Source organism: Triturus cristatus, chromosome 1_2 (genome assembly GCF_964204655.1).
Source record: "Triturus cristatus chromosome 1_2, aTriCri1.1, whole genome shotgun sequence".
NCBI lineage: Eukaryota > Metazoa > Chordata > Amphibia > Caudata > Salamandridae > Triturus > Triturus cristatus.
The window spans coordinates 152840083-152855577 of NC_140580.1; the positions used below are offsets into that span (position 1 = coordinate 152840083).

The 15495-nt window shown below is 43.3% G+C and overlaps 1 protein-coding gene across 2 annotated transcripts in view; it reads right to left on the reverse strand.

Annotated features, from left to right (window-relative positions):
- Positions 1 to 15495, reverse strand: part of ACSL5 (acyl-CoA synthetase long chain family member 5) — a 206023-nt gene that overhangs the window by 53608 nt on the left and 136920 nt on the right. For both annotated transcript variants that reach the window (XR_014961055.1, XM_085603410.1), the window contains exon 12: positions 12431 to 12565. Coding sequence is in view for 1 of the 2 variants with exons in the window: in XM_085603410.1 (XP_085459536.1) it covers positions 12431 to 12565 (135 nt within the window). In the remaining variant the exon portion in view is untranslated. The remainder of the gene's footprint in view (positions 1 to 12430; positions 12566 to 15495) is intronic.

Sequence of the window (15495 nt, forward strand, 5' to 3'; positions counted from 1 at the left end):
GGTCCGACAAGGTCACATGTCGTGCTACGTTGCCATGTGTGTGCTCTCCTCCCAGCAGTGTGTCCGAATTGGTAATGTTGCCAAACGACGCTGTGCTGCTCCGACCATGGAACTGCATCACCTAGTGTACACACGCGTAGTTCCACGCACATGCATTCAGAGTCCAAACGAAGGCAGACATGTCCTCTGTTGTGGAGGGATATTTGAGCATTCCCCACGATGCAACAAGGTGTTGGGACCTGTGCTGTGGGTGACAAACCGATGTGGCTGCAGGAACTTAGTTACTCGTCCATGAATGCCAGCGCAGCTTCATGTGCAATGTGTTCCAATAGTACGTCGTTGTCGGGTTCTAGGAACACCAGGGTCAGCCAATCCATTAACTGGTCTGGGCAGATGTGCTCAGTCCACGCCGTTTCCCCAATCCACAACACAGCCCAATAGAGGAGCGCCTCGATGTGGTCACTGCACACGAGGAGTTGTGCAATCTCCCATGTGCAACTGCCAGGACATATGCCAAAGATCCGTGCATCCCGTACACGGCTATCCCGATGACACTCCTGGTCGTGGGCCAACGGGGGCGCACTGTCAGGTCATAATCCAATTCAGCTACCGTTGCTTTGGATAGGCAGACCTCCATGGACCACTCAAATGTGCGTGATCGACAACTGAACCAGGGCTGGACGCAGATGACGTAGGCAAAATGGAAACGGAAGTATGTCTGCCACGGCTGAACACCAGCGAGATGTAGCTGGGATCTTCCATGCCCTGAAGTTCATCATCTTGCCATTGCTGTCACAGAGCCAGTCCCAGATAACTGCAGCGGGAACTTTGACACACACATCTCCGACCCCTGATGTGTCAGTGGCACACAGTGATGCAGCCCCATCACCTTCGCACCCTGATGTGTCAGTGGCACCCAGTGATGCAGCCATTACACCGCCACATACACCGGACACAGAAGACATATCAGAGAAGTAAGACGTGGCTGGTAATTGCTGTATGAGGAAGGAGGTAGTAGCATCCATAACCACCAGATGGCCTGTCCCTGCCTGGTTCTGCCCCAGGCATCATGCCCTGGGACAAACCTTCCACTGACCACCGGAACACTCTGCTACATCCACCCGGACCCCGACATGGACTGCCACATCTTCACTTCTTGACAATTACACAGCAATCCTGCTGCCGACTGCATTCTCCCTCTTCCAAATCACCTTTCAATCCCCAAAGGACTCTGGTTGGCCCACCACTGGGCTTCCATGTTATGTGGGCTTGGATGGCCATGTACAGCTCCAGCTCCGTCATTCACCAGAATGTGAATAAAACATTCGAAATCACACAGATGTGTCATGACTATGTTCACTCACAGATGAAAGTATGGCTGGATGTAGGGACAATGATTGCACAAGAAGGTCCACCCTGATGAATGACATCAATGCAAATGTTTATCCCTGAGACACATGGCCAACTGGATGACTGTGAAGGTGAGTACTATCTGTGTCCCCAGTGCACATTAACAACAATCTCACAACCCCCCAACGTAGGCACACGTCCTTGAATTGAATATGGTTGTATGCAGGAATGACCAAATCGTTACCAGGCCAGGAGTGGTGTCCCACATCACATGTGGCAACGGAACTTCACGTCGCAACCTACTCACACACATCTGTGTGGACACATTCTGTCATGATTTATGACATTCCACCACATGGTCAGAGGTTGGACACCATACTCACATTGCTGAAAACACGTAAGTGCCCATGTCTGCCGGCAACTATCCCAAAACAATGTCTGGCTCACAGAGGTGGAGCTGTCAAAAGGGACCCACCCCCATTGTACATGCGTCAGTCAGACCCTCCCTATGTAGGGACGATGCTCATTGTGGAACATGAGTGGTCAATCTAATCAACACTCCTCACAGTTAGATACCAGTGAAGTTTCGTAGACTTTATTGGCATGTGCATGTCAGTACGGACAAGGCAACAGCCATAACATGCAGTGACATGCTTAAGACACTTACACGCAGCGTGGGAACATGTCGAGGTGCAGGAAATGGGGAGGAAGAATTGAACACCAATCATTACGGATGGCAACAGTCTCAGCCCACCTTGCCTTGCTGGATGAGTCATGTGTTGTTTGGCGTCTGCCCATTGCCCCGTGTGAGGGGGCATGACTCACAGCCCATGGGGTTAGCATAGTGCTCTGTCAAAGGACTGCACCGACTGTCTGCTCTGCTGACAGTGATCAGGTGAATGGGTCCGACAAGGTCACATGTCGTGCTACGTTGCCATGTGTGTGCTCTCCTCCCAGCAGTGTGTCCGAATTGGTAATGTTGCCAAACGACGCTGTGCTGCTCCGACCATGGAACTGCATCACCTAGTGTACACACGCGTAGTTCCACGCACATGCATTCAGAGTCCAAACGAAGGCAGACATGTCCTCTGTTGTGGTGGGATATTTGAGCATTCCCCACGATGCAACAAGGTGTTGGGACCTGTGCTGTGGGTGACAAACCGATGTGGCTGCAGGAACTTAGTTACTCGTCCATGAATGCCAGCGCAGCTTCATGTGCAATGTGTTCCAATAGTACGTCGTTGTCGGGTTCTAGGAACACCAGGGTCAGCCAATCCATTAACTGGTCTGGGCAGATGTGCTCAGTCCACGCCGTTTCCCCAATCCACAACACAGCCCAATAGAGGAGCGCCTCGATGTGGTCACTGCACACAAGGAGTTGTGTAATCTCCCATGCGCAACTACCAGCACAGACGCCAAAGATCAGTGCATCCCATGCACGGCTATCCAGGTGACACTCCTGGTCATGGGCCAACAGGGGGCGCACTGTCAGGTCATAATCCAACTCAGCTACTGTTGCGTTGGATAGGCAGACCTCCATGGGCTACTCGAATGTGCATAATCGACAGTGGAACCAGGGCTGGACGCAGGTGACGTAGGCAAGACGGAAACTCAGACGGAAACTGATGCGCAACACTGCCAATGGCAGTGATCCCAACAGATGCTGCATTCGTGCATGGTACAGTTCCGCGTGACAGGGGTTGTGCATGTGCCCGGGAATGCTTGCCATTGCGTTTGTTGGGCTCGTGGCACCGACACTCCTCAGACCAGCAGAAGGGCGGTGGATGATATGCCACAGCTCTGGGCAATGAGTCATATGTGTGTGCAAAGTTTGGACATGTGGGTAGTTTTTAGCCAATGTGTCAAGGGCATCCCTTGCAGATGTAGGTCGTGCAGGGACAAGTGTGTTTGGGGTGTTGGCACACTGGTATTTCATTAGAGCAGTCCGTGGTGTGGGAGTCGTCGGAGGCTGGTATGGTATCTCACGCAGGGGGTGCCAGCCGCATTCAGGACCAAGGTCGGGGTTTCGGTTGGCCTTCAGCCTTGTGTGTTGAGACAAAGGGGCTTTCATTCCTGATTTCAGTCTGGCTACTGCTTGCATTTCCTAAATGTAATGTGGACTTCGCGCTGACTTTGATGCCAGGCCTGTGATCTGGGGTGCACAGATTTCAAGACACATGCAGCTGTTGGCATGTTTGCACGAGCCAAGGGCCCAATTGGCCTTTTGCTCCTTGTTCAGTCTCTCTCTTTCTCTCTTTCCCTGTCCTTTAATGAGTGCCTGACACACCTTCTTATCTTGGATATTGTCTTGCAGGCTGTGAGTCACAGATTGTCCAGGGATACCCCGCCATGACTCTTCAAAATAGTTGTTTAGTGACAAATTAGGATGTGATTCTGGGAGTGGTGGCTGTGGGTGTTGTGGCCCTCTTGGGTGTCCGGCATGAATGTTCAGTGGCTCCATGGCATCTGTTGTTCTTCAGGTGTGGCTCTGGGCTGGGCTCCCTTCTGTTGTGCAGGCTGCCGTCCGACTTTGCACCAGGTCAGAGCAGGTGTTAATTTTCTGCTTCTAACGCGCCTTATCGCATGTTTCATGGTCTTTTCGCCGATCTGGCTGGTCCTTGAGAATGTTGTGAAGTGGTGTTGTTGCAGCTTTTTGCACGGGAACGCCTACACTGCATCTCATTAGCGATAGTTGCCGGGGTAATCTGTGGCGATGTTTTTTGCGGCTGCTACCGCAGGTAAACTGGTGATATGGGCTGTTAGCACCAGCTTGTGAATGTGGTGATAAATTTATCGCGACTTTGGCTGCAATAAAGTGCTGTTAACTCTGCGATAGCTCCTTGAGAATATGCTCCCATGTTGTTATTAGTGATTGAACTATGATATTCGGTCGTTACTGAATTTGATATTAATGTTTTAAGGACTCAGTTTGCTGTAAATCTGTATAGCGCTCTGATACCCACAAGGGTCATGTTTGCTATTTTAGAGATTATTCAAATAAACTAAATAAATACCCAAAAAACCCTTTTTTAGCAACAATAGGATAATGAAAGACTCAGAAAAAACCATAACTTTCTGACCTGCACCATGCAGTGTGCACTCAGCTCTTTGACACTTCATAGCTCACTGTGCTAGACTATGAATGCCTCATATGAACTGCACAATAACAAAAGGGACTCTGTGACAAAAGCAGTAACGCACTTATGCTGTTCTGTGATCTGCATTGTACACGTCCTTTGCAGAAGGCATTTTAACCCTCTCTGTTACCTTAGATGAGTCAAAAACTGCCACTAGACAAAACTCTGATCTCTCTCCAGCAGGTATATTAATCACTAGAGTTACCTTAACACTTTTATTGTTGTCTGAAAACCACTGGATATACAAGAACTCTGCAGTGGGTGCTTTCAAAACTGATGCACAGCTACAAAAACATCTCCCGTTAAGAAAACCAACCCCCACCCTTCCAACCTCCCGGGGAAACACCCAATTCCTGGTACGGCCAGACCAGCCTTGCTAGGCTAACACAGCCATTACAATTGCAGTCACTCTTGCAGGCAGTGTACTGGAAGAGGTTGAGGCCTTCACCTACCTGGGCAGTGTCAAATACAAGCAGTGCGGCACAGACGCCGACGTGAAGGCAAGAATTGGCAAAGCAAGGGCTGCCTTCGTTCAGCTAAACATGTGGAGCTCCAAGGACGTAGTGCTGCAAACCAAGATCAGGCTTTTTAACACCAACGTAAAATCGGTCCTTCTGTATTGAGCAGAATCTTGGAGCACCACCAGCAGCAAAGTCCAGACCTTCACCAACACCTGCCTGAGGAAAATCCTCCAAATCCACTGGCCAAACACCATCACCAACAATGACCTATGGCAGGAGAATTTCCAACTCCCTGCTCGTGATTAAATCATGAAAAGGTGCTGGGGATGGATAGGTCGCACCCTCCACAAAGTAAGTAAGTACAAAAACACATTGTGAATGATGGAAATGGGGTGTAAATATATTTACAGCAAAGGAAAGAAAAAATATTTAAAAAATCCCTCCAATTTTTCTAACTACACATGTGGACTGTAACCACTGCATAGAGGATTTTCATGCAGTGCTAGGACAGTAGGTTTATATAAGTAATGCACATGACTATATATACAGTTGTAAATTACATCGTGCATTGTGTACACTTGCGTAAGCCCAAATTGTTGGAGAACAATAATATCACTCATGAAAGAGGGCATGCATAGGTGTAAACTATGCATGTCCTAGGGTACATCTGGTTATAAAACTTCTTGAAACTCCAGGGGAAGGGGATTGTAAGTGCTACAACAAAGGGTACACAAAAAGCTAATGAAGAGCAACCTCCACTGGAAAACTAAAGACTGCTTAAAAATGTTCTTATCAAATTCTTCGGTACCATAATCATTGTATACTCTCAGGAAGTGCTAAGTGACGTACAAGGATACAGCAACTTAAACAGCCATAGGTCTATAAGCATGTGAATACCTCTGTTAATGCCATTCATAAAGGCTAGACTCCTTGTGACAGCTATTTGTTAATTAGGGTTTATATTAACTTTATTAACCTACATACTAAATTCATTAGTTTTATCAAAATTTACAAATAACGTTCACATTTTATTCACCACCACTGGGAAAATGTATACCTACAGTTTCTCTAACAAGAGAGGTTATTTTGACACACTGGTATGCAGGAATCAAGAGCAGGTCTTTGTCTAGACAAGAATCAGCATAATTCCAAAGTCATAGAAACTAGTAAAAATATATATTTCTCTGGAGTGTGATGCAAAGCAGTAATACACAAATGCAGTTGTTTAAAGCACCAGTCTTGAGCCAATGCACTTATATTACAAATTTAGGCCCAGATTTACACATTTTTGATGTAAAGCAGCACAGCATCCAAATGTGCTGTGCTGTGTTACACAAGTGAGAAAGCACAGGGCAGCATCGTATATTCAAAGATTGGCCTGTTGCTGGTGTCATCCATTGCTCTGGTGCTCAAACAAGCCTATCACGTGCCAAGTATAGACTTGCAGCATGGTGCAGAGGTCAATGGGCTCTAGCTATGATAGACTTTGTACTGAAAGCATACTTTTCTATTACAAATTACTATTTGTGGACAAACTGAGAAGGATCCCACAAATTGGATGTGTGCTGTACACTACAACACACATGCAATATATTTTTTTTTTTTTATGGGATTTAATATATTTTCCCTTGTTTGCACTTGATTCAAGTTTGTGTTGTTTTTCAATGCCAAACCTACAGTGGCTATCTTGGTAGATATTTTTGAGAGAAAGAGAGATAGACTGATAGTCTATCTCAATGACATTCTCATTATGTCCCAGCATCACTCTCAGATTCTTCAAGACCTGAATACAGCAGCAAATCTCTTAGAGAGCCTTGGCTTCATAATAAACAAAGAAAAACCTATCCTGACCCCCTCAAAATCTCTGGAATTATTGGGAATCACTGTAGACACTTTCATTATCACTGTAGACACTTTTGCTACTACCCAAGAAGAAAATCATGAAAATACGCAAAGAAATACGACTTGCATTAAAACGAGACCTGTTGTCCCTGAGAGAAATTGCCAGGCTCCTGGGCCTCCTATCTTCCTCTATCCAAGCTATCTTTCCATGACCTTTACATTATCTAGCCCTTCAAAGAGTGAAGGCAAAAGCCCTCCATGCTGGACTATGGCACGGAGACAAAGTAACCCTAGACCACGAAGCAAAATCAGAACTGACGTGGTGGTAAGAGAATCTAGATGCCTAGAACGGCAAAGCCATTTTCAGAAATTCCTCAGAATTAATTCTAGAGTCAGATGCGAGCCTTCCTGGCTGGAGAGTGTGCTTACAGAACCAGAACACGGGAGGTCTATGGTCCTATACAGAGAGCTCACACCACATAAACTACCTATGGTTAACTACTGGCCTTTACGCTCTGATGAGCTTCAAACAATCCCTACAAGGCAGATTGGTTATTTTAAGTATGGACAATATATCAGCTGTGGCATACATAAATGGGGTACAAAATCCTCAGACCTATCAAATCTAGCCCAAAAACTCTGGATGTTCTGTCTAGAACACAAGATAGCCTTAAAAGCAGCATACTTACAGGTAAAAAGCAACGTTACTGCTGACTGGAATTCAAGATTTCTCCTAGACCTCAGCAACTGGAAACTCAACGTGAAAGCCTTCAGAACTTTAAATCATTTCTGGGGCTCTCTGAAAGTAGATCTTTTATCAAGCAGACTGACATTCCAACTGCACAATTATTTCAGCTGGATGCCAGACCCCGGTGCTCAAGCAGTCAATGCCCTTCTCCAGCCATGGAAAAGAATTCGAGCATATGCATTTCCCCCATTTGCAATGACCCAGGGAGTCTTCCGATACGTGAGACAAGACAAATGCTCATTATTACTAATAACCCATTTCTGGCCCTCCCAGGCATGGTTTCCGATGAGCTTGGAATTAGCCCACGAAATACCCTTTCTACTTCCACCCGCAAAAGGCCTTTTAAGAGACATAGATGGAAGGGAACATCCCCTATCCAGACAGGGACTTTACACCTTCTTGCCTGGAAAGTGTCAGGAAATCTAATGAAATCACAGATCTTTTGAGACAAGCTGCTACACTCCTCCAAGAGTCATGGGCTCCTGGAACCCACTAGATGCAATAGCATCTGGAGAACTTCGGTAAGCTGGTGCCTGGAGAGGAACCTGGATTCTGTGGAGGCTCCTATTGTACACGTAGCAAACATTTTAGTTTAATGATGATAAAAGAGGGGTCTTACTTACAGATCATTTAATTGCTACAGATCAGCTATTTCAGCAGGCCACGCTCTAATAAATGGCAAGATCATAGGGAAAAATGCCACAATATGCAGAATTATGAAACGTATCAAACTAAAGAGACCACCTACACCTAAATATGAAACCCTATGGGATGTTAAGTTACTACTATACCCTTTCACTACCCGGCCTGAGAACAGATACCTAGATAAGAAGAGACTTTCCATAAAACTAGCATTTCTTCTCTGCCTAATCTCCTGCCGTAGAGTATCAGACGTTAAAGCACTAGTAGTAACTCAGAGTCTATGACACATTTGGTGTCAATTTCAAGATTATTAAGAGAACTAAGACTATGTCAGATACAATTTTCAACATAACGTTTAACGCATGCAAAAAACATGTGGTAGATTGTATGAAAGAATATGATGCAAGAATGAGCGAACATCATGCGAGTGGTGTTAACCAATTACTTATCTCTTTTGTGAAACCCTTCAAACCCATTACATCAGCTTCTATAGCAAGATGGGTTAAATATGCAATGCAATCAGCTGATATTGACCTAAAAAGGTTCCAGGCACACTCATAAGGAGCGCTATGGCTAGCGAATCACTTTGGAAAGGGGGTAAACTAGATGACATTCTTAAAGCAGCTGTTTGGTCAAATTCTAACACTTTTGCTAAACACTATTGTAAACCTATTAAACATATGTCAGATGTAGTGTTACTAAACTACCAACGTGCATAATGGTCGCCTCTGGTCTTGTAATGAAATTGCGATTCTCCCAATAACATGACCAGAGAATCTGGATTTCAGTAAAGACACGGAGGCTAACATTATCCCACTCTTCCCCTCCCGTGGGTGGATACATTATTACTGATCAATAGATGCATAATTTATGATACAACCTTTATTCAATGTATTGTTGAAAATGTCATACAATCTTTATTCAATGTATTGTTGAAAGTTTCATACAACCTTTTTTCAATGGATTGTTAAAAATGTCATATAATTTGCCCACTTTGATATTACACCTTTCACAGTTGCATGACAACAGAGCACTTAAACTCTTTGGGCCCGATTCACAGAACTAACTTAAGATAAAATCCTAAACTTACTACCATTTTGGTATTCACTGAAGGCACTTATTCATTTTGGTATTCACAGAAGGCACTTACTCATTTCGGTATTCACTGAAGTTAGCGGTCCTAACTTTAGGACTCCTAAATGCCTTCGGTGAATACCGAAAGGCTTAAAGTTAGGATTTTTCTCAGTTTAGGAGTAGTAAAGTTAGGACTCCTAACTTTAGGACTCCTGAATGCCTTCTGTGAATACCGAAAGTCTTAAAGTTAGGATATTTCTCAGTTTAGGAGTCCTAAAGTTAGGAGTCCTAACTTTACTACTCCTAAACTGAGAAAAATCCTACCTTTAAGACTTACTGTATTCACAGAAGGCATTTAGGAGTCCTAAAGTTAGGAGTCCTAACTTTACTACTCCTAAACTGAGAAAAATCATAACTTGAAGACTTTCGGTATTCACAGAAGACATTTTGGAGTTCTAAAGTTAGGACTCCTAACTTCTGTGAATACCAAAATGAGTAAGTGCCTTCTGTGAATACCAAAATGGTAGTAAGTTTAGGATTTTGTCTTAAGTTAGTTCTGTGAATCGGGCCCGTACTTATTTCAGATAACTCAACATAACTCATTCATCTATACTGCTGTTTCTGCAAGGAAGATGTTCAGAAAGAATTAACTCTGTGTCCCCTTCAATAGATCTTCCCTATTTGTATCCGTTTGGAATGCACAAAAAAAAGATGAAAGAAAATTCTACACAGAAGAAGACTTGCCTGATTACCTCGCATTTAAAAGAGGTAAACTATCCTATGTGCATGGCTATTGTACATCTGTAAGATTCTATTTTAGACTTGTTTCACTTTATGATGTATTGCTTCTAAGTGGCTGCTTGGAGTTAGCATTAAAAGAAATATGCATAATGTTAGCCTCCGTGTCTTTAATGAAATCCAGATTCTCGTGTCATCTTATTGGGAGAATCGCAATTCAAGTTGGTGTTGTTTTTCAATGCCAAACCTAGTGTGGCTATCTTGGTAGATATTGTAATGTCCTCCCCAGCCCCGGTACTCATCAATGACTGCTAACTCAACATTCTAAAACTGCATTCACTCTAATGCTTACGTCACAGTTCTGCGGAGTCCATCAGATAACACAATGGTTCCGTCATTACAAACTCAAACGACATTACAGATACGGGTGTTTACAATGATCCTTGCCAGTAACCCTCCCTTCATGAAATGTGGTGCAAAGCAGTGTTTGCAAATGAAAAGTGCACCTTTACAGTGCAAAACATATTTTGTGGTGGATAGTGAATAGCATGTGTTGCTTTCTGTCGAGCTAAGGCTGGCGGAGAGGCTTCAGTCTTGATGTCAAAATTCATAGTCCCAACTTTAGTTAGAACTTATGTTACATGACTAGTGTGTGGTGTACATTGAGGAAGTGTTAGCATTTCAACAGAAGCACATGACTGCAGTAAATAAATTGGCCTCAGATTAAAAAGCATGGCGCAGGAAAGGAAAAGCATTTTAAAACTTTACAAAGGGCAAATGGAAGTCCACACATTGGCCAGAGGAGTGTCAGGCTCACTAATTCACCACATACCTATCACCACAGACACAACATATCAACTTTCTTTACACTCGCCTTTCAGCTGGCATCTCTTCAATTTGTCTGTTACAGTTTTTAATGAATTCAGTTGTTCTAAACAGAAAACATATTTGTTTGGAATTGATTGTAAGATGGGAATCTCATCGTCTTCTGAAAAGTGCAATTTTATCACAATTCGCCCATCACAATTATCTCAAAGCCGTAGCTCCAAAGAAGTTGTACTTGTCTTGTGAATGAAATTCCTCTTAGTTACTGGGGAAATAGAGTGTGACATTCCTCAGTAGTAGAGGATATTTTTGACTTCAGAAAATTGAAAATGCTAAGTGTGGGACCGTCTCATTGCTCTTCAGTACTATCATTAACTATCACCTATATTCCATCTAGGTGTTTAAGTTATGTTAGGTGTATTTGTAAAGCACACTATCATCCATGAGGGTATTCTGGCGTGGAGTACAGCACATGTCTTCTTTTTTTTTTTTAAGTATCTTTTTATTTCAGAGCAGAAATGACAACATGACATTGGTGAGCATTTAGTCGTAAACCCAACATTATTGCAGCACAGTATAGGGTATATCTCAGCCCTTCTCAAAACCCTACAGCGATCAACCCTCTCCTAGTTGGAGAATGCCATCAGTCTCTGCCTGAATCCTGGAAAATAAAGTCTCTCCCACTGGTGGAGTACATGGATTGCCCCTGTAGTCATTCCATTTGGACCAGATTTTCCCCCATTTTTTCGGGCACCCTCTCTTCACATAAATTGCTTTTTGTGCCACCATACACCAGTCCATGTCTCTTTTCCAATCTTGGAGCCTGAGTAGCAAGGTTGCCGCCCAATGTTGTGCTATGTTGCGTTTCGCCACCATCAGACCTAACGTAGCTCATGTTTATCTGCACGTCCCGGATTGGAGTCTTCCCATACATTTAGAAGGCACCATTTGGGCGAAGGTGTAAGCTCCTCCCCCACCACCCCCAACATGCATGATATTATCGCCTGCCAATAAACCTGGATCTTTTGACATGTCCAGAGTATGTGGTAGAAAGACCCCACCTCGCCACTGCTCCTGTTACAAAGAACATCAGTCCTGCGACCCATCTTAACTAGGGTGGTGCATGATATGTAAGTTCTATGTACATTTTTTAGCTGGACTAGTCAAAAACGGGCCCTAATGGCCACCTCCCTCGGGAAGGCCAGTGCCCCAGGTCAGTCCTCGTCCTGTACATCAGTTATGTTGTGACACCATCGTTCTTTTAGTGCTCTGAGGGTATCGGGTAGCAGCAAATGTATTCTTGATCCTCAAACATGGATGTCACAAAAACTTCTCAGTGGAATACTCTTTTGGCTGCTTGAGGCCTGCTCCCGGAACAGATAGCCCTGTTATTTAAGCCCTAAGTGAAAACAAAGATCACCTCAGGAAAAAGATGAAGACTGTCTCTATATCAGAATTCTAACAGTGCTTTCTGTTTTAAAACTGTTCAGGTAGACTCAACACTGATCAAAAATAATTTTTCAAGCCAAGAGACCCTCTGTGGCATAGGTGCTGCAGACATTAACCAAAACATAACTCTTATGGCATTGTTCCTCTGCATCACCAGTGTTTACCTTATCATAGATCCTGTTCAGCAGTCGTGGCACAGTGGGAAAGAAAGTTGGTCGCAGAGTTTTCATGTCATCAGTCAACAGCCGGATATCCCCCTGGAAGAAGCCCACACGTGCGCCGCAGCAATATGCCACAGTCTGCAGAGATAAAAAAAGAGAATAGTATCAGCCTACATTCATTTCAGTATGACCCCTGATTTCCTGACCTATTTCCTGTGGTTGAGGTTTTAGAAATTATTTTCACCTATTTTGCCTGTTCATTCATTTGAATGAAGATTGAAAATACAAAACCAATAGTCCATGTTCCTTTATATTTGTGTTCTTAAGTATGGCCCAATGACTTGGGATCTATTGACAGGTTGGCGCTTTGCCAATAAATTATTTGATTCTGGCTACGCCCGTTTCACTCTCTGCCTCTCAAATTAAGAATACGTATAATATTAGGACATTAATATAAACTGTATAAATGTTCTCTGCAGTTTGCTCTACAGCTAAGTGGGCATAGATTCACGCTACATCAAATAGTTAATAAATTACGAAGTCGGCGGTAGCCACTCTAGTTCCGGTTAGTTAAGAATTTCCATTGAAAAGCCGGTTTTTATAATAACTTTGGGGCTGTTTGATGAGTCTGCACTGAACTTTCTACTTAAACTTGTATCCAGTTTAAGTTCAACATGGCAAGTTTTGTACACATTCATCCAGTGGCAAGGAATATAATATAAGGAACAGAAAAGCAGTAGTTCTCATTGTGAATCCCTTAGAAATCTGCTACAGGTAAAAACTCTGAATGAAATTGCACAAAACTTGGGCAAGAAACTAGAGGGATTATGTACAAGCCTCATGCGCTGCTGGTACGTCACTTTTTCCCATATTAAAAATGACGTACCGGCGGCGCAAGAGGCTTGTAAATAAGCCCCCTAGGACTCTGCTCAGAGGAGTGGCTTTGCTTTGTCTGGCGTCAATACGGTCAGTAGTTTTTGTGAAATTAATACCACAAAATATTTTGGGTGGGCTCTAAATGGTTCGAAGTTAGATATATCTTACCAGTTGTAAAGTTGTTTTTGGTTTTGCCTATAACTTTAGCGCCATTTGAAGATTTTGCACAACATTTGGGAGAAACTTAGCATGCTTTGCTTGTACTTTGAATGTTTACATTTATGCTTATCCATCAAGGAGTGGCATGGTTAAAAAGGGGAATTGAAAAGTGTCATTGCTACTAAGTACATCATCCTTTATTTAATTGACATGAAATTTGGCAGACATTTGGAATGTTTTGTCTTCTGTGGATACAGCAAGTTATTTTCTTTACGTATTTAACAAGGTGAGCAAAGTTAAAATGGGGTTGAGATGTTTCCATGTGCTAATAACTTTGGTGTTGTTTAATATATCTGCATGCCATAAGACATACAGTGAACAAGTTAAGGGGGTTCACATCAAATCTTGATTTCAAACTAACTTTAACAAAGTTTCACAAATCTGCGTGACATTTGGCAGACCCATAGAATATTTAGCTTTCTCTTGATAGTTTGGATTTTATCAAAATCGGTCTACAGGGGCAAAGCTTAAGGGGGCTGAAAAAAGTGTTCATTTGCTGGCAGTCATGGCATTATGTAATGAATCTACATGAAATCTTACAGAGTGTTACCAAATTAAGCCAAGAGCAAGGATTGCAAGATTTAATGGCATCTGATAAGGAGGGCAAAAATTAAAAGGTAGGGCTTTTAAAATCTTTGATTTTCTGGTAAGGTTAGTGTGATTTTCTAGATAAGCAAGAAATTTGGTAGAAGTTCGGAATGTGTTATATGATATGTTGAGTTTTATGCAGCTTCAAGAACTGGGTCATCATGGTTAAAGGAGGGGTTTATAACGTGTTAATTTGCTAGAAGTTTGCAAAACAACACACACTTCCTCAGGGATTTACATGTTAAGTTTCAGTTGGTGTGTGAAGTCAAGCTCAATAAAGGGATGATGGGTTTCATGTAGATCAAACAAGGAAAGAGCAAAGTTAAAGGAGGGGGAGTTTTGATTTGGGTGAGAAAGTGGATTATTATTTATGGTGGATGGCAGCTCACAACAAGTCATAATGCCACTATTCTTGTTAGGTTAAGTATAGGTTTTAGTAATTTAAACCTGAGCTGAATCCTTGGTAGCTTTGGCACAAAGCATACATGCTTGACTTAAGAAATTAAATAAAACATTTAGACCTATAAAACATGTAAAAAGTAAAAAAACACAACACAATAAAAATCCCACTTCCATTTAATAAACCAAAGGACACCAAACAGACACAAATCCAATAAGGGGAACCAGAAACATGATTTGTTGAAGTTTTAAATGAAACAAGTGCCAAAAAGCACAAAGTGCCAACCACAGGCAACTAGTCGCACTACACCAGGACAATGGTATGGTTTGAGGCTAACCTTGATGGAGCACAGGTCAGATGCGAGGAACAGGTTTGTCCCAGCCAAAGAGTTACCTTCAGATTTTTAACAACTTCTGAGAAGGCAAAGCCTTCAGCGGGACAAAACAGCAGGCTGGACCAGAAAAATTGGATTGTCGATGATGGGTTGCCACTGTTCAAAGTCCCAGCGAAGCAGTCGCTGAAGGCAGAAAAGCTTTGATCAGGAAAAGCCCGGAATCATGCCCAAAAAAGAAGTTGCTGACATCAATTGGCTGCCGCTTGTCGTCAGGCCTGGTGAAGCTTTATACCTTCGGACTTAGACCCTTTTTCTAGAAGTCGGATTACTCCAGCATGTCAAGGCTGCAGACTGTCGCTGACGAGCGTTCAACTTTGTCAGATGGCAGTTGGTGTGTGGCCCACTAAAATGAATTTGCTGTTGTAGAGAATAGCGAAGCCATAGCAGTCAGGCCCACCGATGATGCAACCTTTGCAGATCTTCTTGGCTTGTTGGCCCCAGTCTTCTGTCAGTTCTTCAGGCAAAAAGTTTCTAAGTTCCAAGTTTTAGCTTTAAGCAGGAGTAGTACATTCTGAAACCAGTCAAGGATTCAAGGACCTCAGAAACAGCACTTGGGGGGGGGGTCAGGCTCACTCAAACAGAAGCCACCAG